A 24,867-nucleotide genomic window follows, 5' to 3' on the forward strand; every position below is an offset into this window, starting at 1 on the left:
CAGACTGAGGCGCTTCCCATTGCTGTGCCTGTTGGGAGCGGGCAGAGAGGAGCCCAGGGGGGGATAATGGATGGTGGGTGCTGGGGGAGGAGGGCCGGCGGCTGTGTGGCCCCACGCATTGAGTCTGTGCAGCGCTGGAAGTCGTCACAGAAGCAGATCTCCGATGAATTTAGTGCTCGCAGTAATTCGAGGTGCAGCCCTCTGGGTTATGGACTTCTGAGCACTTGAAAAACGGTCGAGTTTCCAAGCTGGCATTTTTTTAATTAGTGCATTTGTCACCGCTTATATATGTAGGCTGCCACACGTGGAGAACGTGGTGGAGGCAAACGAAGCTGCAGTTGCTGTGGGTTGCAGTTCTGCTCCGGTCCCGGTGCTGGGCGCGAGCCGCTCCGCTGCGCTCCTGTGGGCTGCAGGAGGAGCTGGCAGTGACCTTCACCCCGCGCCCTTTCCTTGTCTGGTAGGTGGCAGGTTGAGGACGCAGAAGAAGCCGAAGCCCTTCTCTGAGCCGGAGGTGTGAAGCTGTTTATTTTCACTCTGGAAATGTATATATTGCAGGAGGCAGATGCTCGCCTGCTTAACCTAAGCATTCACGACTTATCTGGGGTCTGGCAAGTGTACAAGTGTTGTCCTTTCTAATCCCCAACTATTAAAAAGTCCAGGCACCTTTCTCTGGCTGAGTCTGAGACTGCTTAAAAACACAAAGAGGAGCCAACAGAAAGAGCTCTTGCTCTCCTTGCCAAGTTTAAATGAAGACTAATGCCGCGGTGCTCCTTAATCTTGTTTTTCTTGCTACGGGATGGATGCTGACGTGGGGTGGGATCGGTCCTGGCTGCAGTTATCTGCTGAGCTCGGCGCCGAGCTGTGCGAGGAGGAAAGCAACAATCTGGAGGGAAGAGAGTCAGAACTGTTCGACTGCTCTGCTCTTATGCATAATCCTGTTTTTATTCACTCTCCACCAGCAGTGAATTCTGAAGGGTGAGTGAGAGCCTGCAGTAACGCTCCCCGCACCTCCCATATCCTGCAGCCATGAGTTCACAGGCTCCTAATTGCCGATGATGTCAGACAGCAGTCGATGGGGTTGCTATAAATTCTGGCTGCAGGTGTGGATTTAATAGTCGTGCTTCCCTTTAAGGGATCATGGATAGCATGGATCCTGCAAGTTCCAACAGACTGAGTTGGACGTGGGGGCACGGAGAGCTGCTTGCTGTTCTTCGGGGCTGTTGCTGCCGAGGGACGAGGTGTCAGCGCTCATTGCAGCCACCTCAGAAATGAGCCTGCTGTCTGCAGGGGCTCTTCTTGGGAACTTTTCTGCTCCCCAGCTGGGCAGGCCCTGCAGTGTGTGCTGCATGCAGTGTGTTTGGACGTGAGCTCCCTTGTCGGAGAACCTGTACGGCTTGGCTTGTAGGACAGGGCAGCCCTGCAGTTCTTGTCCTTTTTAAAGTTGTGCTTGGCCCTGGTTATAGCAACTGGAGAGCTAACAAGCAAGGAGCTATCAGAGATGCTCATCAAGAACAGCCAGCCCTGTGAGTCCCCTTGCTCACTGGGGAGGGCTGTGCCTCACTTGGAGTTGTGTTTACTACATTTTCCCAAACTTATCACGTTCTTGCAGTTTAAAGATACTGGGAAGGTGCTCTGCATGTTGGCCTGAGGCTTCATGGCATTGGGGTGCAGCGTTCCCTCTATGGTTGTTTGTCTCCTCCCGCTCAGTGCTGTGCTCCCCTCTCTGCCCGTGTGGTGGGTGCTGCAGGTGGGGGATGCGCCGTGCCCTGGAGGAAGGTGCTGGGCTGAAGCGGTTGTGAAATGCTGTGCTCAATGAGGTCACTTGGCTGGAAATCAGAAGATCCAATCGGTGGTGCTGGAAGAATGGGGAGCACTGCCAGCAGCCGGGGAGAGCACAGCAGTGAGCTGCAGGAATGGGGATGGGAGCGGGAAGGGGCGAGGGCCGTTTGGGACTGTTCCACTAATGGTGCCTCTGGGTCCCTCGGGGTCTAAAAGCCCCTAGTTAGGCATTTAGGGATAATTGCAGCCGAGCAGAGCTGTACATTAGGCTAATGCTCCATTCCTTTTCTTCCCCCCGAGGCCAGAAGCTCAAATCCATACCCACTTCATTAGCGTGGCAGCGGGGGGCTGTCAGCCCTTTGCTTTGAGGTTCCTGCTGAAGCCCAGCGCCTCGCGTCGCATCCCGGCGGTCCCAGCGGGCGCCTCTGTGCCAGCAGGGCTGAGCTCTGCGAGAGCAGCGCAGCACACAAACCGTTAACTTTTCTTCACTCCGCTCACAAATCCATTTCTGCAGCCGATGCCAAAGCGTGCGTGCTTCTATCAAGACCATATGTACGCCAAGACTGAGGTTTTAAAGTCAAGGTGTTTTTGAAATATTGGAGTGCAAATTAAGTATCTGAGTAATCTTAACTGTCTTCTCGAAAAAATTCGCTATCAGCTTCACTTATTACTCAAAGGATTAATGGAAAGCTAAACTTTGATCCGTGTCCAACAGCTGATACCAGCCGTGAGGCTTCCCAGGCCTGAGAGCAGCTCAGAGGAATCTGGCGGCGCTGCTCCATCTGCACGCCGGCTCTGGGGCCGATGTGGGTTTTGTTCCCAGCCCTTAATGCCTTCTCCTGTCACTTCTGTCCCGTGGCACCAAACGCTGCCTGGAGGGGCTGATGTTGCACAGGGCACTGCGGGATGCAGCCCCTGCCCTGCGCTGCCCACATCCCTGCCTCCCTCATCCTCAGCGCTCCGTCCGCCCGGAGGCAGAAGCGCATCCCTGTGTGGCTTAGAAAGGATGGAGGCTGCAGGGCGTCCCGACGAGCAGCTCTGCTGTGGCACAGCTCAGCTGGGCGCCGAGCTCTGCGCTGCCCTTCGGTTTCTGCTGCTGCCCTGAGCGCATTCTCTGATCCTTTTCCCCAGCGAATCCCGGTGTGGTTTTCCCTCTTGGGCTGAAGTGTGCTTTGGGATGCAGGGAGTGCTGGGCTGGTTGCTCAGGGCTCAGCATTCACAGAAGCACCTTTGGAGTGCAGAACTTTATTACTGTGACTCTTGCAGCCCCGTCTTTGGCGATGCTGTAATTCCTGGTGATGGTGTTTGAACAAAACCCCAACCCTTATGTAAATGCCTGATTGCTTATCTCCATCGCTCGGCTTCCTGCAATTTAGTAACGCAGAAACTGCAGTTTCAGTGCTCGGGGTGGAGAGAGTAAAATGGGAGCACTTCTTTTTTTTGACACGAGCTGTGACTGCAGCACGGCTCCTCGGTGTTGGGGTCTCCTCTTGGAGAGCGTAATTAGGAACACATTGATTCTTATTGCAGCTGGCAGCTGCTCACTATTGCCTTTTTCAGCTTCTGACCCCCATAGTCCCGCTGACCTTTCCTGGGGTTAGTCGTGGGCCCTTTGCATTGTGATGGGCTAGAAGTGGCTCATGTGGAGTTGATTATTTCCTTGCTTGTCTGGCCTTTTTGGTGCCATAACTCCAAGTCACTTCCATTTTCTTCCCCTGCTTTTGGCTGACCACAGTGAAAGGAAATGCTTTTGCTGGCGACAGGATCAGTTTGCATGCTTGACTGCCTCGATTGAGACCCTGAAAAGGGGGGAGGGGGAGGGTAATGAACACTGTAGGTGCTGCATTTGCTTTTTAAAGGCTGATGCTAATGATTGAGAGATCATTAAGCATTCATAAAAATGGCGCTGGGGCAGCTTGGGATCCTTCTGGGTGCCCTCAGCCCTGTGTGCAGAGCGGTGTGTGCAGTGTGTGTGCAATGTGTGTGCAGTGTGTGTGCAGTGTGGGCACAGTGTGTGTGCAGTGTGTGTGCAGTGTGTGTGCAATGTGTGTGCAGTGTGTGTGTGTGCAGTGTGTGTGCAGTGTGTGCAGTGTGTGTGCAGTGTGTGTGTGTGTGTGTGCAGTGTGTGTGCAATGTGTGTGCAGTGTGTGTGCATGTGTGTGTGCAGTGTGTGTGCAGTGTGTGTGCAGTGTGTGTGTGCAGTGTGTGCAGTGTGTGTGTGTGTGTGTGCAGTGTGTGTGCAGTGTGTGTGCAGTGTGTGTGCTGTGTGTGTGCTGTGTGTGTGCTGTGTGTGCAGTGACAGCCGTCTGCTCTCCACGCCGTGCCACAGAGCCCCGCACAAAGCTGATGAAGTCTCTGTGCCAGCTGTTACACTCATTTTGCAGGACCCCAGGAGGACAGCATGAAGACAGTGAGTGATCAAAGGCTTTGCAGATCACTGAGGAGCCGGGGCTGCAGGAATGTCTGATTGCTTTCTCTTGGAATGCCACAGGCTTCAATACCACATTTTTTTTAAGGTGTCTTGGTGTGAGATTTAATGACCCGACTCAGCTTGCTCACGCTGGAGGCGCGGTGCCTCGCTTCATTCCGGGGGTTTCATTTGCCCCCAGTTTCACTGCTTTGAAGCTCTGCAGTTGTTGGTACAGCGCGGATCTGGGAAAGCGAGTTAAAAATTGATTGGATTGCAGAGTTGCCAGGAAAACAAATAAGGCAGAGTGTGCTCAGTGCCTCTGCAGGCTGTCCGGATTGCTCTCGGAGGGGCGGTGGGATGGAGAGGTGACACCTCCAGGTCTGTGCAGCCCTGGGCAGCGCTGCGGCAGGCAGACGTCACTTTTTCCTTGGGCTGCTCGCAGGGCTGTCAGCTCCTGGAGGTGGAGTGGGGAACCTGAATACCTCCCTCTGTTCCTCGGCCTGCCGTTTCCTTCCTCCTCCTCCTCCTCCTCCCCGGCGCTGTGCTGCGTTGGTGCTCGCAGGGCTCCATGCTGGGACCCCGTCCTCCTGTGGCTCCGGGTGTGCCGGACCTGCACTGAAGGTCAGATGCTGGGAGGGAGCTCTGGGTGGGAATGCAGCAGCTGCTCTGCAGGGAGTGCAGCCCAACGGCACCAGGCGTTACAGCAGCAACAGGCAGAGCGGGGTTTGTGTTCAGGTGTGGGAGCGGGGCAGTCCCGGCAGTGACCCAAAGGACGGAGGGTCGTAGAACGGTTTGAATTGGAAGGGACCCTTAAAGGCCATCTGCTCCCACTGCCCGCAGGTAGCGGGGCTGGCCGCAGCTCCAGCAGGTGCACAGAGCCCAGTCCTGCTCTGCGGGATGCTGCTGACAGCAGTGAGCAGCACAGGGCTGTGACTGATGGGTGCGTGCTGTCCCTGGGGCTGCTGGGGACCAATTATGAGGGATCAGTGACAAATGAGGCACACAGCTAGAATTACGCTGTCCTTCAGAGTACTCCATCTTCCTAATGATCTCCCAGAAGGTATCAGGTGTGTGTTTATTTATGGCTCTGTGTGTGCAGGGTGCTTTCTGCAGGCAGGCGTCCGTTGGAGTGGTTGGGACTCCTCCATCTCCTAGCACAGGTCCTTTATCTTCCTTGTTCCCATTGACTAGAATATATCAGAGCAGCAAAGAGGTCAAGTTTTGGAGGAAAACAATTGGAAAATGACTTTAGATAAAGAGGTTTCAGTGGAAGGGGGAAATAAGCCACAGTGTGGCTTTCTGTTGTGTGTGAGTTGAGGTCTGGAGACGTTGGCACTGGGAGTGGAAAGGCTTCCCTCTGCCCATGGAACTGTGGCCACTTCTGTTCTACTCCATTAAAATTGCTGTGATTCCTATCAGTATTGGAGTTCCACAAGGATTGTAAATGTATTCTATTATAGATAGACTCATCCGTGACACCTCTTCCTTCAGAACAGTGTGGAGCATCTGATGCTGCAGTGGTGGGGATGGATGAACTCAGGTGAGGGGCAGGGAGTGAAGCCGTGGATGCTCCTGTGTGCTCTCATCCTGCAGGCTGAGATACGTAACTGGAGTGGCATCCAAGCAAAGCACTCCTTGCTCTGCCCCGTGAGCACCTTGCTGGCCCTTGGCAGTGCTTTGCTGTCGTGTGCAGTGGTCAGAGTGTGGGAGCTGTGTGGTACTGAAATGATGGCAGAGCAGAAACATTCCGTTTTTCCCATCCCTTGGGCAATTCAACACTTGGATATGTATCAGCATGTAATGCTTGAGGCAGACTTTATCCACTGAGTGTCCTAAGACCTCCACAGTAGTGAGCTGTGCTCTCTGTTCTTCTCTCCATCGCGGGGAGTTCTGCGGTGATGTGGGGCAAAGCGTGGAAGAGAAGCAAATCTCCTTTGGGTTGTGTAGCACTCGTGGGGTCCATCTGTGTGCATGAGCAGAGTCTGCAGCGCTCTCAGGAGCAATGTGAGGAGAGGTCCCTGCTGGCTGCCGGGCGGTGCTGCTGGGTGCCAGCCCAGGTAAAGTTGCTGCTTCGTTCCTCCCTCCAGTTGGGGTGCAGTGTCCCCAGTGCTCTGTGCGCTGTTTGACGTCTCTGCTCCGCCAGCCAGACTGCTGGGTCAGAGAGGAGTAGCTGTTGACACTGGCAGCCAGGAACATGTGAAGAGAAAGATAAACAGAGGGAAATCAGAGCCCGGATAAAGTAGATCACCAAAGATAAAGTTTAGTTAAAGATAATGAGCTGGCCTTGTTTGAAAAGACAGCTGCAGAATAACCCAGTAGCTCCATGTGCCGGGGTTAAAGTTGACCTAGAATATACGTTTCATTGCTTTTCATAAATAAATAGTCAGGGGAAGATTTGGCAAAAAGCAACATTGCCCCCCAGCCTCTTCAGAGCAGCGTTTGATGTTAACAAGTTCTCTGCATGTTTACTCTGTGCTCAGCGGAGCGGCCGTGCTGCGCTCTGCCAGGACCTGGGAGGCCCCGGGTGAAGCCGCCCCGAAACGGCAGCGCAGCTCCTCGGGATTCCTCTCCCCCTCCTAAAGCTGTCACTGTAAACTTGAGGCGGAATCGCAGGCAGAAGCGTTTGGAAGTAAATAGTTCTATAAAATCTGGAGTGATATTTTTATTATGATTGGAGCCTCTTCCCGACGCGTGTTTTGCGCAGGCACTTCTCGGTGACACCGATGATGAAATGCTGTGATTTTAAATAAACCGTGGGATGGTTGTGCTGTGGATCTCTGGATGTGGTCCTTGGGAGCGGAGCGCTGCCCAGATGCGCTTCTGTGGGCCGCTGTGTGGGTGAGGGGTTTGTGCACAGATGTGACAGATGAGACTTGTCCCGTGGTGCTGGGTGTTATCAGCAGCGAGGCTGTATGGAGAGCTGCGGGCAGACTGATAAATGAGGTAACTGTGCTAAATGGGCCCAGATCTTATTCATCATCGGAGGGTGGAGGGCGGCACAGAACGCAGTGAGTGGCAGCTGTGGGGCTTGGGGCTGTTTGGGAGAAGAGCATTCCATGACAGCGCTGCGTTGGAGATCTGTGCTGCATGGGAAGGGAGGTCTGCAGTCCTCGCCCTCAGGGCAGCACTGTGCTGGCACGGCTGCTGGGGGTCACCGTGCTGGGCCGTCCCAGAACGTGGGGCTGTGGCTGAGCAATGCAGGCAGCGCGGGGATCCGGAGGACTGCTCCAACCCGAGCGCACCGGGGTCTGCTGGTGATGCTGCCCTGATGGGCTGCAGGGCTGTGAGCTGCTGCTGTGGGACGTGGATCCTCGTGCCTTGTTAAACAAGTGGAGCTGCTGATGGATGGCCAAACGATTATTGTTTGCAAACAATATTATCTGCGATAGATAAGCTGTTTATTTTGGACTTCAGTTCCTCTGGTTGGCAAGTAGTCTCATTCATCAAGGCGGCGCGGCTCGGTGCGTGTGCCGCGTATCCCAGCTGTGGAAAAATCTTATATTAAGAATTGGACTTGGAAACATAGTTAAGCTCAACTTGTAACTCATTTTTGCAGATGGTTTCTATATTGCGGAGAGTTTGGGCCATTTCCTGGTTGCGCCGTGTTTTTTTTTCATCCCCAAACACTTTGTTGTAGGGGAGCTGAAAGAAGAACTCCTGAACCTCCCCGTAGACATCTGTGTGTTTGCTTTGCAGCCGTGGTGGTGCCTGCTGTCCGGGCGCTATGCATTCGGCCCCTGCCTGCCTGCATGCACTGCTCGCCGCCGCGCTCATCGCCGCCAGCAGCTCAGGTAAGGACCTGTTGGTGAGGCTGAGCCCCAAGCTTTGCTCTCTGGGGTCTCTGTGGATGAGCTGGGACTGTGGGTTCTCATCTGGATTCCCATGGGGTTGGGAGGGGTTTGCAGCTTGCGAAGGGAAAGGGGAGTGGGATCTCTGAGCTGCGAACGTCGATGCGAGGCGGTGGTTGGAACGGCTCTGGCGTGTAGAAAAAAGCAGAGGGATGGTTTTAATTGACACATCTGCTCTGTGTAGTCAGCTTGTCTTAATGTAACCGCACAAAAAAGAAGCTTTTACTACTTTTAGCACTTCATAGGCAGTCGTTATAAGCAAATGGGATAAATTTTGTTTTTCAAGCCGTCATGGGAGATGAGTTCCATCTGCGGGGCCGGCGCTGCCCGCTGTGAGCGCGGTGCGGGCGCTGCAGGACGGGGCAGTGCAGCCATCACTGCTGGCCCTGAGCTCCAAACCCCGCTATCAGGAAAAGCAGCTTTGTAATTAAAGGCTAAAATCGTACATCTGCAGTCCTGAGAACTGCTTGGATACCGTTTTTATGGATTGCATGTAGTTGTGTTTTGTTGTTTTTTTTTTAAGTGAAGCCACGCTTTAATTTCCAGTTGTGTTTTATGTTTATGCAGATAGTTGGGTTTATGGTTCTGTTAAAAATGTGCAGTTTCTCATCTGCAACTCATCTCTGTAAGCGGCCGGATGGGCTGATTTGAGAGGCAAAGTGAGCTGAGAGCCCCACCTATGAGAAAGCTGCATCCAACCTGGATTTCATTTTCCCTGCTCTCAGTCTGTCCTGCCTGGGCCTTTTCAGCTTATTTACAAACTCAGAATCATTTTCCCTTGCTTCCCTTCCCATGTGCAAATATCCCCCCCCCCATTTCTAACCAAACAGGACCTGTTGGTGTTAAGTGCCTTTTTCTCACTTAGTTTGTACAAAATCTTCAGCAAAGAATCCCACAGAAAACAAATGGAAATAATTCCCAATGTTTTGTTGGCCAGAACAGGAAAAAAATTCCTCCAACAAGCAGGAATTTTCTTCTGGCAAATCAATGGACTTTCCTCACCAAGTTTTCTGGAGCTCAGCCTTTTATTTACGAGCAGCTTTCCCTGCCTGCTCGCCTTGCTGAAGATAAGGGCTGCCCAATTCATCGCTCATCCCAATGAAGTCGTGCACTTGGTGCTCCCAGGTCCTTCGCTGCCCACGCAGCCTCGCTGAGCTCAGTGCATCGTTCTGCTCCCAGCCCCTGCAGTCCCATCTGAGCCCCTTTAAGGGCTGCATCCCGGCCGTTGTGGATGCAGAGCAGACCCCAACATGGCCATATTCCGTTCGCATCCGTTCCTCTGAATGGCATCGCGGCTGCTCGTGTGGATGCATTAACAGGCGCTGCTCACTGACGCAGGGCCCTTTGCTTCCTTTCAGACTTGACTCCCCGCTTTACTTCTGAGCCCGTCTCTGCCGTCCAGAAGCCCGGTGGCCCCGTGGTGCTGCGCTGCTCCGCTGAGCCCCCGACAGCTGGCATCTCCTGGCTGCTGGATGGAGAGCCGCTGGGCAGCGGGCTGCCAGGGGTGCAAATCCAGCACGGGTCTCTGAGCATCGCCTCCCTGAGCACGGCGACGGCGGGCCGCTATCAGTGCGTGGCCAGCAGCAGCGCGGGCGCAGTTCTGAGCAGGGCTGCGGTGGTGTCCGTGGGCAGTAAGTCGGTTTGGTTTGTATTCCTCACTCCGCGCGAATGGCAGAGACCTCAGTGCGTCTGTGTGGTTTGTTTTCCTTCTGCTGCGGGGGAATCGGGCGCTGGGACCCACTGTGGGTCTCAGTCCTTGGAGGTGTGCGTTGAATGGTGCTGGAGGACGCGCTGTGTTTCCCATGATGTGGTGCTGGCTGTGGGTGTGGGGTGTTCCTGTGTGTCTGCTTGGGATCGCAGTGCTGTCTGAATCAAGCCTTTGTCAGGCAGGGTTTGAGTGATTTTGTGTAAGGGTATCTCATCTATGGAGCATGTCCAAAATCCCTCCGGGAGGAAAACTTCTTCTGAGTGCGAGAAGTGTTTTGGTAGAGTAGTGACCCATAGCAAGACCCTCTCAGGAGAGCTGTGGGGTGGCTGCTGTAGGAAAGCAGAGCAGCTGGGAGGTGCTGTGAGCACGAAGGACGCAGAGGAGCAGAATTCACACTTCTGCCTTCCTTTTGAGATTTTTGCAGCACACCTGAAGGGGCTGCTGAGGCCTTCTGCTCACTGCTTTGCTCACAGCAATGAGTGGAGGATGCCACCGTGTTCAGCATTGATCAGTTATAACCGCAGAAAAGCACTGTAATGTTTCTTATGGGAAAGCTCCAAGCGTTGACTTCAGCTGCACGCCGTGCTGCCATCGGAGCCCACGATGAACACCAGGCCCTCTCTTCCCTTTCCCACCCTCGGCTGCTCATCACCTCCCATAATTCCCTCCAGGTTTGGCTCACTTCGCCCCATCGCCAGCACCCGTTGTTGTGGCAGAGGAAGGAGGAACGGCGCTCATCAGCTGCGCCGTGCCGCAGAGCAACCCCAGAGCTCAGATCCGCTTCCGAGCACGAGGGAAGTGGCTGCAGCCCGCAGGTGAGGAGCAGCGCCCAGCGGCGGCCGTGGGGCTTTGTGGAAGGGACTCTGATGCTGCAGGTGCACACACGCCGTTCTGGGCTCCCTGCTTCATCAAACCCTTTGTAAATTGATGTCCTGTTCGTAGCAGAGTGATTTTTTGTGATTCTAAATGTAGAGTGGGCTGGCTTGTATGACAGGTTGTTAGAAAATAGAAATGTCTTTATTTGAGATGAAGTTAAGTCAACTTTCTTCTTCCCCACTTGTTCAGATAAGTACCTAATTCTCCCGTCGGGAAACCTGCAGATCCTCAATGTGTCCATGGAGGACAGGGGCTCCTACAGGTGTGCTGCTTACAACCCCGTCACTCACGACCTCAGAATAGAACCCACCGGGAGGAAGCTCGTGGTCACACGTGAGTGCTCAGCTCCACAGAACAAACACACCTGGAGGGCATGGGCGCAGCTCGGCCAGGCGCTGGCTGCCGTGCGCAGGGCTTGTGACCGCTGCCGGGTGGCTGGACCTGTGTTAAAAGCAGTGCAAGGCTTTGGGGCCATGGGTGCAATGGCAGCGTGCAGCCAAGAGGCCCCGGAGCCGATCCTGCTCTCCTTCCTTCCAGGTTCCTCTGCCGCACAGCCCCGCATTCTGCACCCCCGGCAGCCGCAGGCGCTGGCCGTGCCGCAGCGCAGCCCGCTGACCTTGGAGTGCGTGGCTGCAGGGCTGCCTGCGTCCGCCGTGCGATGGCAGAGGGACGGCCGGGACGCGCTGCGCGGGGGCAGGTGGGCCCTGCAGCACTCCCACCTGGTGACGGAGGGGCTGCAGCCCGAGGACTCCGGGAACTACTCGTGCGTGGTGGGGAACGGGCTGGGGGAGGTGACGTACGTCAACTACTCGCTCACCGTGCTCGGTAAGAAATGAAGCCCCTCTCACGGCCTCTGTTTCTGGCGTCTGATGACAAGTTGGATATTAAAACAGGCGCGTCTTTATCTCGTCTCTCCCCGGTTAAAATTCACTTCGGTCTCTTTTCAAACGCTCTGCAGCCAGAAGCAGTTCAACAACCTAAGACGACAAACCACGGCACGCTGCTGTGCTCATTCTGCAGTGCTAAATGTGGGTGCGTGTGCAGCTGATGACACTGCAGAGCTGGTGCTGTTTGGGGGCTGCACGAGAACAGAGAGCTGACAGGGGGAGGTGCTGTGTTTGGATGAGGGCAAAAGCAAAAGGAATTCCTTTGGCCACCTCTGTGTCCACGTGCGGTTCCCCATCTCTCCTTTCCTTTGCAGTCATTTTCCCCTCTGAGGTTTTGGTCTCCGTTGCTGTTTTTATTTGGTTTTCAGTGCGTACCTCAAAGGAACTTGGAAAATGGGCTGCTGACATAACGTGCACCTTTTGTTACGAGGACGTTGCCAAAGAATTATTTTGAAAGCACAAATGTTTTATTAACAGTATTACTGCAAACATGATTGGTTGGAGTAGAAGGAAAGGACCATTAAATTAAGCAAGTCATGGGGAACAGCAGCCCCGTGGTGCGCAGAACCAGCACTGCGCAATCCCTTCTGAGCCTTTGTATGGGATAGGTTTAACATTTCACATTTCCAGAATTATTTTTCAGGATTTAGGCTCAGATGCGTGCAGTGCTCCACACAGAACTATTTCTCTTTTCAGAACCTGTCTCGATTTCCAAAGGACTGCAAGATGAGACGGTGGCCGTCGGCACAACGGTGTCTTTGCGGTGCGCTGCCCACGGGAGCCCCGCTCCAGCCCTCACCTGGCTGCACAACGCTGCACCCCTCCGTGCTTCCCCGCGGCATTTCCTGCAGGGGAGCAGCCTGCAGATCCGTGGTGTCACCGTGCAGGACTCCGGTGTGTACCAGTGCATCGCGGATAACGGCGTTGGCTTTGCGCAGTCGGCCGGGAGGCTTCACGTGCAGGCAGGTAGGAGCACTGCAGGCCTCCGGGAAAGCAAATTAAGCGTCTTTAAGCACTGTGGAATCACTGAGGTTGAAAGAGAGCTCCTGGGTGCCCAGTCCAACCCACTGCTGGCTGTGCCCTCGGTACCGCATGGCTGCCTGGAGCGCATCGGGATGGGGACTTGAAGCTTCGTTCTGCTGTGTTTTCTCCTCGCTGATTTTTGTCTCTGCTGCTTCTGGCCACCGTCTGCAGCTCACGGTGCAGATAAGTGCTGTCAGGTGCATGGTAAGAGCTGCAGGTGTTTCTGAGGTGTTGTGGTTGCTCCACATTTGAAACTGCAGATTGCCAGCTGCAATTAAACCAGTTTGTGGTTAAATTCGGCACAGTTTATGCTGAAATGGAATCAGGGTACTGGATGAACTGGTATTCTGAACAGTGTGGGCTGCTGAGTAATTAAGCCTTTTTCATACCCTTAAGTTAGCAGAACGATTTTCAGTTCTGGAGGTGATGCTCACGTCCTGCAGGCGTGGTGCAAGGCACCGTCTCAGATGGAGAGGCTTTGCTTTCTGCCCTGGGGGGCTGAGCCGGGTGGTTCTGCACGTGTGGCAGTTATGGCCTTAATGCACAGGGGAGGCGGAGTGGTTTGTGTGCTTCCATCAGCTCTAGAGTCACAGAATCGTGGAGGCTGAGATTTCCAACCCCACCCCCTGTGCCCACTGCCCACATCCCTCAGTGCCACATCCCCACGGCTCTGGGACGCACAAGGATGGTGACCGCCCCCCTCCCCGGGCGGCTGTGCAGTGCAGTGCTGCTCTTTGGAGGAGGGATAGTTCCTCATTTCCAACCTGAATGTGACACGGCTTCGTTTTGTTTAGCTGAGTGCCAGTGGGATTTAGGACTCTCATGGATTTCGAGCTTCATTATACGAATTGACTCATTTGGACAATTTGCAAAGATGCTGAAAGGTTCTCTTGGAGGAAGGGGAGGGGAAAAAAATGGAACGAATGTGATCCCATCAAGTGGTTCATTTGTGAGTTTTTGTTGGACGTTGCTGAATGGAAGCAAAGCTCAATGTCATCCCAGAGTTCAGTCTGTATCAAACAGAAACCCAACTGCTTTGCCTCAGAGTTTTATGGCTGCGAGTTCAAGTTTAATGTTTTGTTTATTCACTTTTATCGGTTTCTAATACGCTGTACTCGCTGCTGATTGTGGTGCGGCGTGGTTACGGCATTTGGTTTGCATATAAAAGTCCTTAAGTACTTTCTGGGAGCTGTTGGGGTTTCCGAGCAGCCCCCATCCGTGTCAGAACCACGCTCAGCCCGTCAGATGAGTGGCAGCAGTTTGTGCCAGGTCTCATCGGGTGCTGCAGGCTGTGATTTCAGCGCACTGCATTGGGGTGGGATGAACCTCAGCTCTGCCCCAGCGGTTCTTCTGCGCTCCAGCACGCAGTGAGAGCGTTTGGCTGAAAAATGTATTTATTTTTTCCTTTCTGCTGGATCTGTTCCATGACCTGGTTCATTGCATGGGCTTCAAAGCTGACACGGCAGCTCAAGCCACCACCATAGTGAGAAACCACCGCAATGTAAAATGATAGCCTTGGGGTCCTGTGTCTGTAGCACTTCAAGTCTCTTTTAGACTCTTGCGGTGGTTGCATGGCAGAATCTTCCCATAGCTACAGAACAGCTTCTGTCCAATGGAATTGAAGGAGGAAAACGTGCTGCAGGAGGTGTGAGGGGTGGGCAGGTTGGTGTAAAGCATGAGAAGGAGCAGATCTGTGGGAGGTGGACAGCTGGCACAACGCACCCTGCAGAGGTTTCCCAGCCTTTGCACAGGCAGAGCTGTCAGAGAACCCTTAGGTTCTTTGGGAAGGGGAGAAGCGCCGGGGAATGCGATCTGTTTGCACTGATGGCAAAGCACAAAGGTTGCTCTGCTGCCGTGCAAACAGAGGGGATGCCAGCAGGTCAGGAACTGCTGGTGCCTCAGTGCAAAGAGGGGCGGAGCGCTCAGCGTGGAGATGAACAGGCATAAAGCTTCCCAGGCACTGCTTCTGGCTGCTGCTGGAGGTGGGTTTGGGGCACTTCAGCTCTCGGTCTGACCCACGGGGGTCACACTGGCAGGGCTGCGGGCAGAGAAGGAGGAGCAGGCGCTCGGGGCAGCGCAGCCAGCAGGCTGTGCGTGGGTGAGCATGGGCAGCCACAGCAGGAGCTGAGCAGCCGGAGCTGGGCTTGGAGTTGCCTCATGGAAACTGTTACCCGGGATTGTTTTTCTGAAAGCAAAACACAACTGACTTGCCAGTGGGTGATGAGTCCCCTCCCGGAGCAATAAACACAGCGATGACTGCAGGTCTGCTGTCACCAGCCGTAACCGCAGCGCTCCGCAGGCCAGCAGGCACCAACCCATGTGTGCCACCCACAGACCCGCGTCCATCACAGCGCGCCGTCCCTCCGGCTCCCAGAGCCGCGACAGCATTTGTTTCCAATATCCCGTGTGGCAATGCATCACTTTCTCCCGCCGCACTGACAGCAGCACAGACCCTTTCCCTCCGGGGCTGCGGTGGCTCTCAGCCGTGCCCGCCTTCGGGTTCCTTTCCTTGGGCCGAGCCCTTCTGCCTCCGAGCTGTGACGCCCTCCCAAACAAATAGGAAGGAACAAATGCTTGCGGAGTGTCTTCATTTTGAAAGGAGAGCTTTCCTTCCCTTCCCAGCTTTTTAAAAAGTGGCCAAAAATAGCAGCCACACTTGCTGCTGGTATTTTAATGGAGGTTTGGAGGAATCCGAGTCAGCCGGCCCAGCGCTGCCTGGGCTGTGCGTTACCGAGGAATTTGTTTGTTTTGTAAACCAAGTTCCCTTCATTCCCTTCCCCTTCCAGACCCCGCACGTAACATAAACCTCCCCGGCTCTGCGGGCGGGACGCAGCCCGGCACATCTGGGCTGCAGTGCTGCTCCCAGCCATCCTTCTCACCGCGCTGACGTTTTCTTGTCCTGCTCAGTGTCAGACGTCCAACCTGCCGCCCCTTTCCCGTCCAGCCCTGCGGAGCCCCGCACACAAACAGCACTTTTTTGTCCCTCACTCCGATGCGTTGTATTTCCACCAGGCAATGGGCTGCAGGGCCGGGCTCTTGGGGCGCACCAGCACTGCGTTGTGCACTGGGTCACTCTGTAAGGTGAGGTTGTTCTCAGCACACGTTTTCAGATATGTAGTCGAGTTGTGCAGCTTTCAAAGCTGATTGAAATTACCATGAAAACCTCAGAAATGGAGGTAGGAGAATGTCCTCTTGTGCACACGCCAGTCCGGGGCATGAAACGATCCTTGTACAACTCTAATTAATGTAAAATTACTCCGTTTGTGTCACAAGTGGGGCTGTATGTCTTTGCTGTTAATATACAGTGCTGCTGCTCGCTGTCTGGAGGTGGCAGCCGGGCTGTGCCCACGGATGGTGCCTGCTGGCTGTTTGGTCTTTGGCCAAGGGGAAAGTGAAGAGGGGAAAGCAGGGCTGAGTGCAGCGGGTCTGCATGGGGACCCCTTGGCTGTGCTTTGCTCTGCCTTCGTTGGGCACCAGCAGGTCGGAGCATGGTTTGAGTCAGAAGGGAGCACTGAAGGCCCTTGGCTGCATCCGCAGCTCCAGCAGCATGCCCTCCATGTGGGACGAGCGTGTGTCACCCGGAGATGTAACCAGGCTCCTTGCTTTGCATTCCCTGTAGGAGTCGGCCCAAAAGCAGAAGAAATGGCTCTCACAGAGACTGCCCAGAGTGATGAAAGCCGCAGAGATTCCGGTGTGGAAGCAGTGTTTCCCAGCTCAGCTCCACCAAAGCTGCCTTTGGACACGGCTGCAACAGACAAACCGTGGGGCAGCATCTCCCCCCCCGAGGCGCCCATCATCCTCAGCCCCCCGCAGACGCTCAGCCCGGATGTCTACACCTTGCTGTGGCGGTCGGGGCGGGACGGCGGCCTGCCCATCAATGCCTACTTTGTGAAGTACCGCAAGGTAACGGCCCCTCCTGCGCGGCTCTGCGGCGCTCTGCTCCCGGATGGCTGCGCCAGGCGGCGCGCTGCTCATCTGGATCTGTGTGGGACTGATCCCCGGTTTAGTTTGTTACGGTATCTTTATGGCCGTGGGGAGTTGGGCTCCAGGGCACTCAGCATCTGGGTGCTAAAGGTGCGTTCAGGTGAGCCGGCTTGATGGGGTTTGCTGTGGCTACACTGAGATCAGAAGGAAAGCTGAGCATTAGCCTGACCTATCAAAGGGAAGGAGCAGCACGCTGCAGCCCATTCCAGACTGAATTCATCAGATGTGGAGGTGAGCTGGGACTCCTTAAGCAGGTACCTCTCATGTCCTTGAAAACAGCGTGCCTGCAGTGAGCTGTTCTGAGGGAAACGAGAGCCCAGCAATGCCGTTCTTGCAAGCAAACAGTCTCCTTTGTGGCAAAGCTGTTGGGTTATTCTTCGTAAGCTTTTTAATCCTCCACATCCTGATCTTGTCTTAGCCTGGAGGGAACGCTTTGGTGTCTGACCTGTTAGTTCCTGAAAACCCGATGCCAAAGTCTGTTGAGACAGTTCCTCACCCAAAGGAGGTGATGCTCACGTGGGCGCTGACGGCTCCGATTGACCCCTCGGTGCTCTCCCTCCCCTCCTAACAGCCCTCTCCGCATGAAATGTGCTCACTGGTGCGTTTCTCAGCAGGGAGTTACTGTGTTTTTTCAGGGTGGTGCTCTCTTTGTGTCATAAATGATTTTATTTATTTCCCTCTTTGGGGGAAAAGAAACGGAGTGTGCAATAACAGCACTGGAAGAGAGATCTCTTCAGAGGGGAGTGCTGGAACAGAGACCTCTGGCATAACCCTTGATAATCCGTGGCGTTTAGATCTGCCCTCCATGTTATATTAAAGTCTTATATTGTTTGGTAGTTTATTTTTGGTAGACTCTGTCTTTTCCTTCGGGATTTGGGGTAATGTTTTTCTGCAGAGGTCGAGCGTTAAGGGTCTGCCCTCAATCTGCTTCAGCAGAGCTGCTGAACTCACTGCTAAAGCGTTGGGTGGGATTCTTTCCTCCTTAGAAAAAAGCAAATCTTTGGTCTCCCTGATGTTTTTTTTCCAGTCTCCACGAGGACTGAGACGTACTTTTGTTGCCCATTTCAGCCTTTAATAGATATTTAAAAGTGCTTAAGTGCAGGAAAAGCTGGGATGGGTCAGGGAGCACATCCTTCTCGTTAGGGTGTTGGGTTCGGCCGGGAACAACACACGTCAGCTCACGGCTGAGTGATGTATTGAAGTCAGTTGGGCTCTTGGCGTTTTAGGTGTGGGAGAAAATGGTTGGTTTTTCAAAAGTGAGTGCATTTGTGGGGTGGGATGGCAAGGGAGGTTGGGCAAAGGAGCGCTGCGCAGGCAGCCGCAGAGGTGCTGGTTTGAGGGCAAAGCGTTTGGAGATGGCAGCACCCCGCAAACGTACCGTGGTGAGACAGAGAAGGTTAGGGGTCCTGGCAGGTTGGAGAGGCCTCCGGGCGTCTGTGTGCTGGGCGGCCGTGGATTCGAGCACTGCACTGGGATCTGTTGGCCGGTGCTGAGCTCTGTCTCTGTCCCGCACAGCTGGATGACGCTGTGAGCACAGCGGGCGGGTGGCACACCGTGCGCGTCCCGGGCAGCGAGAACGAGCTGCGGCTCAGCGAGTTGGAGCCCTCCAGCCTCTACGAAGTGCTGATGGTGGCCAGGAGCGCTGCCGGCGAAGGCCAGCCTGCCATGCTGACATTCCGCACCAGCAAAGGTACAGAATCACGGTCATTCAGGCTGGAAAGACCACTGAGATCCCCCACCCCACTGCACCCACATCTGGGACACCACGGCCCCCGCTCCCTGCACAGCCGTGCAGTGCAGCACAGCCGTCTTTCCCGTGTCCTTGGCTTTGAGAGGACACGTTTCCATGTTGTCTGCTGGGCTGTGCATGAAATGCTCCCCAATGCAGCTGCTGCAGAGCAGCCTCCAATAGGTAAACAGCTGGGCAGCAAACATTGCTGAGCGTTACCAGCTCTGTGGATACCTTTCTTTTAGCTGCAGGCTGCTGGCTGTATGCTGGAGCATACAAACAATCTGATATTTTTCAGATTTACGTACAAGATTTAGGTAAAAATGTTCTGTTCTCCCACAATTCACAATCCGTATGGACACAGCCCAGCATCACTGGTTTTGTTACTGAACTTCTTATCCAACCCCCGCTGTGATGGGCTGTCTGTCTTGTGTTCCTCAGAAAGAACGTCATCCTCAAAAAACACGCAGGCTCCGTCCCCGCCGGCGGGCGTCCCAAAGCACCCCGTTGTCCACGAAGGGACCAACAGTTTTGGAGTGGTGCTCCCCGATGCATCTCGGCACAGCGGAGGTGGGTCTGTGGCTGTTTGTCACTCCCTGTTTGGCACAAACCCACGTTGACTCGTGTGCTTTTTGCTGCTCCGGCTGCTCGGATTGCCTCCTTAATTCCTGTTTGTTCTTGGAGCCTCCTGGACGTGAGTTTCCCATGGAACTTCTCTGGGTGAGGCCAAAGCAGCACCCTCACACTGCTGGGTTTTCTGCTCCTGTGCTGCACTCCCTGTAGCAATGCTGGCTGTGCTGTGGGCAGTGCAGCTCCTGCGTGGCTCAGGGCAGCGCAGAGCAGTGTGTTCTGTACAGCTTCTGTGGGGAGAGGTGTTGGAGCTGGGAGTGTAACAGATGCACATCCTAACCCAGCAGGCAGGTAGCATTTCAAAGGGCGCTGTCACCTGCGTGCTTGGCTCTCAGAAATGATAAGACTTCCATCCCTCACCACCCACATTCCTGCTGAATATCAGTCCCTTTTCACATCAGAGGAGCCGAGGGCACTGTGTGCCCTGCTGTGTGCCAGCTCTGCTGCTGTGGCTGCTCCAGGCTGTGTCCATGGGGGGGGTTAGCAGTGCCGTGCAGCTCTCAGTGCTCACAACAGCTGTTGCAGATTCACTAACGCAGCTCTTCCTGTTCTCTCTGTCCCAATGCTGTCTGTAACTTCCAGTGAGCTCCGTAAGTACATCGTTTGCCGCATGCTTCCTTTGCTCTTTGCTCTCATTTCTTCCAAGTGATGGTTTGGGCAGTGCAGTGCTCGTTAGTGTGGGTGGGTTCAAGTCTCACTGGGGCCTGGTGCAGTTTGAAAAGATGATGGAGGGTTTCCCCATTCAGTCAGTGCGTGTTCCCGTTTGCGTTGGAGGTGGCTGGAGGTGAGACGTAGCACTGCCACATCCATTTGGATGCCACCTCACCGAGGGGGGGATTCTGTTCCTCCGTCCCTCTCCTCAAGCGTCCTTTCCAGAAGAGCAAGGGGCTCATTGATACGGGAGGGTTTGGGATCCTCTGTGTTAACACACAAAGTCTGATTTCATCACTGACTCGTTTAATCGGTTGCTCCAGAAGATGAAGTTCCAGCTGTGCTGGTCGTAACCGAATTCCACCCTTCAGTTCCAGAGGCTCCCGACCGCCCCACCATCTCCACCGCGTCCGAATCCTCCGTCTACGTCACCTGGATCCCCAGAGCAAACGGGGGCTCTCCCATCACAGCCTTCAAGGTGGAGTACAGGCGGGTGGGCCGGAGCGGCGACTGGCTGATCGCAGCCGACAGCATCTCTCCTTCCAAGCTGTCCGTGGAGGTCCGCAGTTTGGAGCCAGGTACTGCAGGCTGCTCCTCCGCCTTCGGATGGTGCTGCTGCAGGGCGGTGCGTTGGGATGGGATCTGTTACGTGAATTCAAGTTGATGTCTGGCTGTCCAAATGGGAAAGAGAAACACTCGCACCGTAATTTAATGCTTCTTCATGCAAAGAGGGGGATTGTGTATTATTGCTATGTTTAACTTAATTGTCCTTCTGGTAAACACTCGGAATGCCTAAAAAAAACAAAAAAAAAGAGAGGAGAAAATGCATTAAGGAGTTGTACGTATCGCTTTGTTTTCTTCCAGCCCTAAAAGCTCAGGGAAGGAGCAGAGGGAATGAGCAGTGATTTCCTCTGAAGGCTCTTCTCAGTGCCGCTGCTTTGTGGTTGAGGGATTCCTGAGCTGATGGAGTCCATCTCTGTGTGATGGCTCTGCGTTTCTCTGGAGTGAATTTCCCTCCTCGCTCCTATAAGCTGTTTATGTTTCTGGTGGCCGCATCGGTCTGTGGCAATGAGTTCTGAGGTTTTTTTTCCTAATTGGATGTTGTGCAAAAACTGCTTCCTAATCTGTTTAGTCTCTCCTTGAATCCCATTTCTGGTGCTTGTTTTGCTACAACTTTCTTCCCCTTTTTCCCTTTTAAGGAGAGATGTATAAGTTCCGTGTGATCGCTGTGAACAACTACGGGGAGAGCCCCCGCAGCGCCGCGTCCCGCCCCTACCAGGTCGCAGGCTTCACCCACCGCTTCTCCAGCCGCCCCATCGCCGGGCCCCACATTGCTTACACTGAAGCCATCAGTGACACCCAGATCATGTTGAAGTGGACGGTGAGTGCAGGCGGCTCTGCTCTGCTCGCACTGCTCTGCCTGGCGCACCCCGTGGGAGCTGCGTGGGCATCGCAGCGGGCAGTGAGCAGAGCTCTGCCTGCACAGGGCCATCAGCTGGCCTTGTCTGCTGCTGCTCCTGCTGCTTACCATCTGTGGTCTTTAGAATCATCATAAGATGGGTGGAGGAGGCGCTGAGATCGTCACCTCCAGCCATCACCTCTTCAGCCTGTACCCATTCCCTCCCCCTGGGCTGGTCTGGCACTGCTGCTGTGCTGCTTTTAGGAGCCCGTCGTCTTGCGTTGCTTCTAGCAGAGGATTCATGTTAGAGAAACGTTTGCCTTTCCCCTGGTACCTTGTCTTCTGTAAACAAGTGCTTTAAAGTCCTTACTGAAACCCACAGAAATTCTTTGCTCTTGTTTTGAAATCTAACCCCCTGGTATACTTTGGAGGATTTAACGTGTGGAGTTCCCTGTGTTAGTTTGCTCTGCTAGCTTAGTCTTAAGAGATGTTAAGGATAATAAACTTGAAATAACCCCTCGTTCCTCGGGAGGCCACATAACTTAAAGTTATATTCAAACATTCTGAGCTGGATTGGAGCGACCTGAATTCTGGCTGAGCTAAGAGTGGTTTTAACTTCTCCCTTCCAATATGTGCTCAGATTTTCAGGCTGTTAATGGTCAAACCCCACTTGAATGTCTGGAAAATGGTGTGGGAGGGGAAGGTGCCATCGCAGCTCGGGTGCTGGGAGATGGTGATGGGTGGTGGGCCGCTGTCAGCGGGGTGAGGGGTGGGATGGGGATCTCAGTGCTCCTTTCCAGCCTTAATGGCTGAGTCCATCAAGTCTTTTCTTGTCTGATGCGATGCTGCATTCTCTTCTAGTACATCACATCGAGCAACAACAACACCCCCATCCAAGGGTTTTACATCTATTACCGGCCCACGGACAGCGACAACGACAGCGACTACAAGAGGGATGTTGTGGAAGGTACTGCGCTGTGTGCATGCAGGGCAGCGCGGCGAGGTGGGGAGGGACGCCGCGTAGCCGTGTTGGCTGTGTTTATGTGAAATCTAAACTGCTTTTCCCAAGCAGAGCCTTTACCATATATTTCACAGAAGCAGCTATCAGCCCCATAACTGCCTGTTCTGCCCACACATGGACTTGTTGCTTCCTTCTGAGCCCTCGCTCACACTGAAACTCGAGAACTAAACAGTGGTTGTGAGGCTGTGCTGTTGCACCTCTGTGCGCAGGGCTGCCCTGCTCTGGTTTGTGATGGGCAGCTCTGCCTGGAGCTGTGCTGTGGCTGCAGGTACAGCAGTGCTTCGTTCTGCCTTTTAATCAGCTCTGTTTTCTCAGCGCACATTAGATCACCGTTTTCCTGGAAGAAGTTATTAGATAATGTCTATATTAGTCCAGAAGTGGAAAAGCCTTTTAAAAACATTTTACTTAATGTCCTTATTGCTCGGGCTGAGTAAACGGAGTGATCTCATTCCGCCCCAATGGTGGTAATTATTTTCTCCCCTCATTTATTTTGGTTACAAGGGGAACGAGCCTTATTTTGAGTGTTCCCCTCAGCTGGACAACACCGCACCGAGCCGTGCTGTGCGACACGAACCTTTGCACTCCATAAAGCTATTAGAGATCCACCATTTCTGCCTTACAGAAGCCCATGCAGTCTGCAGCTTCATCTGCCAACATATCTTAGCCAGACCTTGTGCCAGAGCTGCTCTGCCCCCAGAACAGCTTCTTGGGGGGCAGAGGACAGAGAGCAGTTTTCGGTTAGAGCGCAGCTGCCACGCATGGGGAAGCTTGGTGATGTTTGTGCCACACGTCGCTCATCCTGCCCTGTTTTCCCTCTGCTGTCTCCGCATCCCTCCCTGCTACAGGCGGTGCTGCAGGCAGCACGGGGCAGTGCTGAGCTCTGCCGGCACTCCTCTGCTCCCTGTTCAGTCTTGTTGAGGCACCCAGAGCTCTGCTCCCATCTCGGGAGCGCTGCAGGCCAGAGCAGGGCTTGCTTAGCAGAAGGTCCCATCTGCAATCGCTGCTCGCTGTCTTCCAGCAGCTTTAAGCAAAGAAGTGAAGGGAGAGCAGCCCAGTCCTGCGGGTCTCCGTGGAGGCTGGAATTAAGATGTAAATGCAGTCTGATGTCAGTTGTTTGAGTGTTTTCTCTCGCTAATGGTGCACGAAGAGGACAGTTAAAGTGCCCGAGCTGATTGCAGTCTCCTAATGGTTTGGAGCGGAAACCTAAAACCTGGTGCAGCGATTAGCAGTAGGAATGTGAGGGGGGCTGTGGGAGAAGGGCTGCAGCCTGCAGGGCAGCACCGGACCTGCCTGCATCCCGTCCTCCTGCTGGCAATGCGTAAATCAGGAGGTGCTGTGACAGCTCCTTAGAAACAGTGGAAACAGTTCAAGGTGGTATTTTCCAGGAGGGATTAGGAGCACTCAAACAGTTAATTAAACTCCCTGAAGGGGGAAAAAAAAAAAAGAAAAAAGAAAAAAGAAAAAAAAGGAGTTGCTGTTTATTAAAATTTGTCACAGGCCCACGAAAGTAAAAGCGGGGAGTGATTTATGTGGAAGCGCTCCGTGCTGCAGGAGGTGTCCCAGGGAATGCTGGCGGGCAGCCAGGGCTGACAGAGCGTCCCATTAGCACTGCTGGAATGCAGCCCTGCAGGGCGGGCAGCGGTGCTCAGCGCTGCTTCCTGCCGCATCCGAGCTGTGCGCCGTGGGCTGTGTGCAGCCTGTGCTGCTGGAGGAGCCCAGCTGTGCCCTTCCTGTGCATGGTGCTGCGGGGGGGGGTCCTGGTGCTCTGCCGCTCACCTGCGCCGTCCCTTCCCTGTGCCCCGCGTGCTGTGAGTGCCGCGCAGCACTCCGGATGGTGGCAGGGAGTTTTGTTCCATGAGAAATAGTTTGTAGGATGTTGTGGAGCGCTGCAGGGCGGAGCGGAGCGGCTCTGTGCTGAAGATGTGCGCAGTGCACATCTGTAAACGCGATGCTGTGAAGGTGCTGAAAGGCTGGGCTTGGGGTCCTGAGCTCAGGGACTTCCATTTGTGTGGGAAAACAAACAGAAAAACTTAAACAGAAATCCTTAAACCAAGGTACTTAAAACAAACCACTTATACATCAGAAGGCTTTGGCAGGATACGTTTTGGGTCACAGTGAGCCTTAAGCTTTCAGACAGGTCTGCAGCCCATAACAAAACCTTGTCCTCCAGCAGGAGAGCCACCGCTGTATGTTCCATGCAGCCCAGCAGTGGCGTGGCGTGGAACTGTTACGGCTGGGAAGGACTTGTGAGGTCCAGCCCAACCCTCGCCCCATCCCCACCGCCACCCATGTCCCACATAGGATCACAGAGTCACTGAGGCCAGGAAGGAGCTCTCAGAGCACTGAGTCCCATCCCCTGCCATCCCCACCGTGCCGCTCGTGGAGCCCCGGGATGCTGCAGGTTGGGCACAGCCGCTGCCGTCACTGCTGTACCATGGCCGTGCCCAGCTCTGAGTCCCAGTGAATGAAATGAGGTTGGTGTGTTCTTCCACAGGCACAAAGCAGTGGCACCTGATAAACCACCTGCAGCCAGAAACCTCATACGACATAAAAATGCAGTGCTATAACGAAGGTGGTGAAAGCGAGTACAGCAACGTGATGATCTGCGAGACGAAGGGTGAGCGGTGCTCTGCTGCCCCGGGGCCGTGGGGGGGCTGCAGTGCAAAAGTTGTCTGTAACAAAGACTGTAATTTTCTGGAATGTTCCGAGGGATTGTTTTGTCTTCCATAGCGGGGATTGTTTTTAGTGAAGCTGCTGGGCTGCGCTCCCAAGGACGGCTCTCACCCCGTGCCTGCACAGCACAGCACAGCAGTGCCTTTGGCGCAGTGTGGGGTGCAGCTCTGCGTGCAGGGAACGCAGCCTTCCTCACACCCGAAGCTCGGCGATCTGCCGTGCAGCACTGCTGCCTCGGGGTGTGGGGTT

General features: G+C 54.3%; 1 protein-coding gene across 3 annotated transcripts in view; it reads left to right on the forward strand.

Annotated features, from left to right (window-relative positions):
- The window catches only part of CDON (cell adhesion associated, oncogene regulated), a 39,911-nt gene that overhangs the window by 5,197 nt on the left and 9,847 nt on the right, over positions 1 to 24,867 (forward strand). For all 3 annotated transcript variants that reach the window (XM_052697257.1, XM_052697258.1, XM_052697259.1), the window contains exons 2-14: positions 7,886 to 7,980; positions 9,396 to 9,668; positions 10,417 to 10,560; positions 10,811 to 10,954; positions 11,159 to 11,446; positions 12,205 to 12,474; positions 16,151 to 16,434; positions 18,031 to 18,205; positions 18,686 to 18,814; positions 19,897 to 20,103; positions 20,725 to 20,906; positions 21,786 to 21,891; positions 24,440 to 24,562. In XM_052697257.1, the coding sequence (XP_052553217.1) occupies positions 7,914 to 7,980; positions 9,396 to 9,668; positions 10,417 to 10,560; positions 10,811 to 10,954; positions 11,159 to 11,446; positions 12,205 to 12,474; positions 16,151 to 16,434; positions 18,031 to 18,205; positions 18,686 to 18,814; positions 19,897 to 20,103; positions 20,725 to 20,906; positions 21,786 to 21,891; positions 24,440 to 24,562 (2,392 nt within the window). In that variant the 5' untranslated portion in view covers positions 7,886 to 7,913. The remainder of the gene's footprint in view (positions 1 to 7,885; positions 7,981 to 9,395; positions 9,669 to 10,416; positions 10,561 to 10,810; positions 10,955 to 11,158; positions 11,447 to 12,204; positions 12,475 to 16,150; positions 16,435 to 18,030; positions 18,206 to 18,685; positions 18,815 to 19,896; positions 20,104 to 20,724; positions 20,907 to 21,785; positions 21,892 to 24,439; positions 24,563 to 24,867) is intronic.

This window comes from Tympanuchus pallidicinctus, unplaced genomic scaffold (assembly GCF_026119805.1).
Source record: "Tympanuchus pallidicinctus isolate F22 unplaced genomic scaffold, pur_lepc_1.0 scaffold30, whole genome shotgun sequence".
Lineage (NCBI taxonomy): Eukaryota > Metazoa > Chordata > Aves > Galliformes > Phasianidae > Tympanuchus > Tympanuchus pallidicinctus.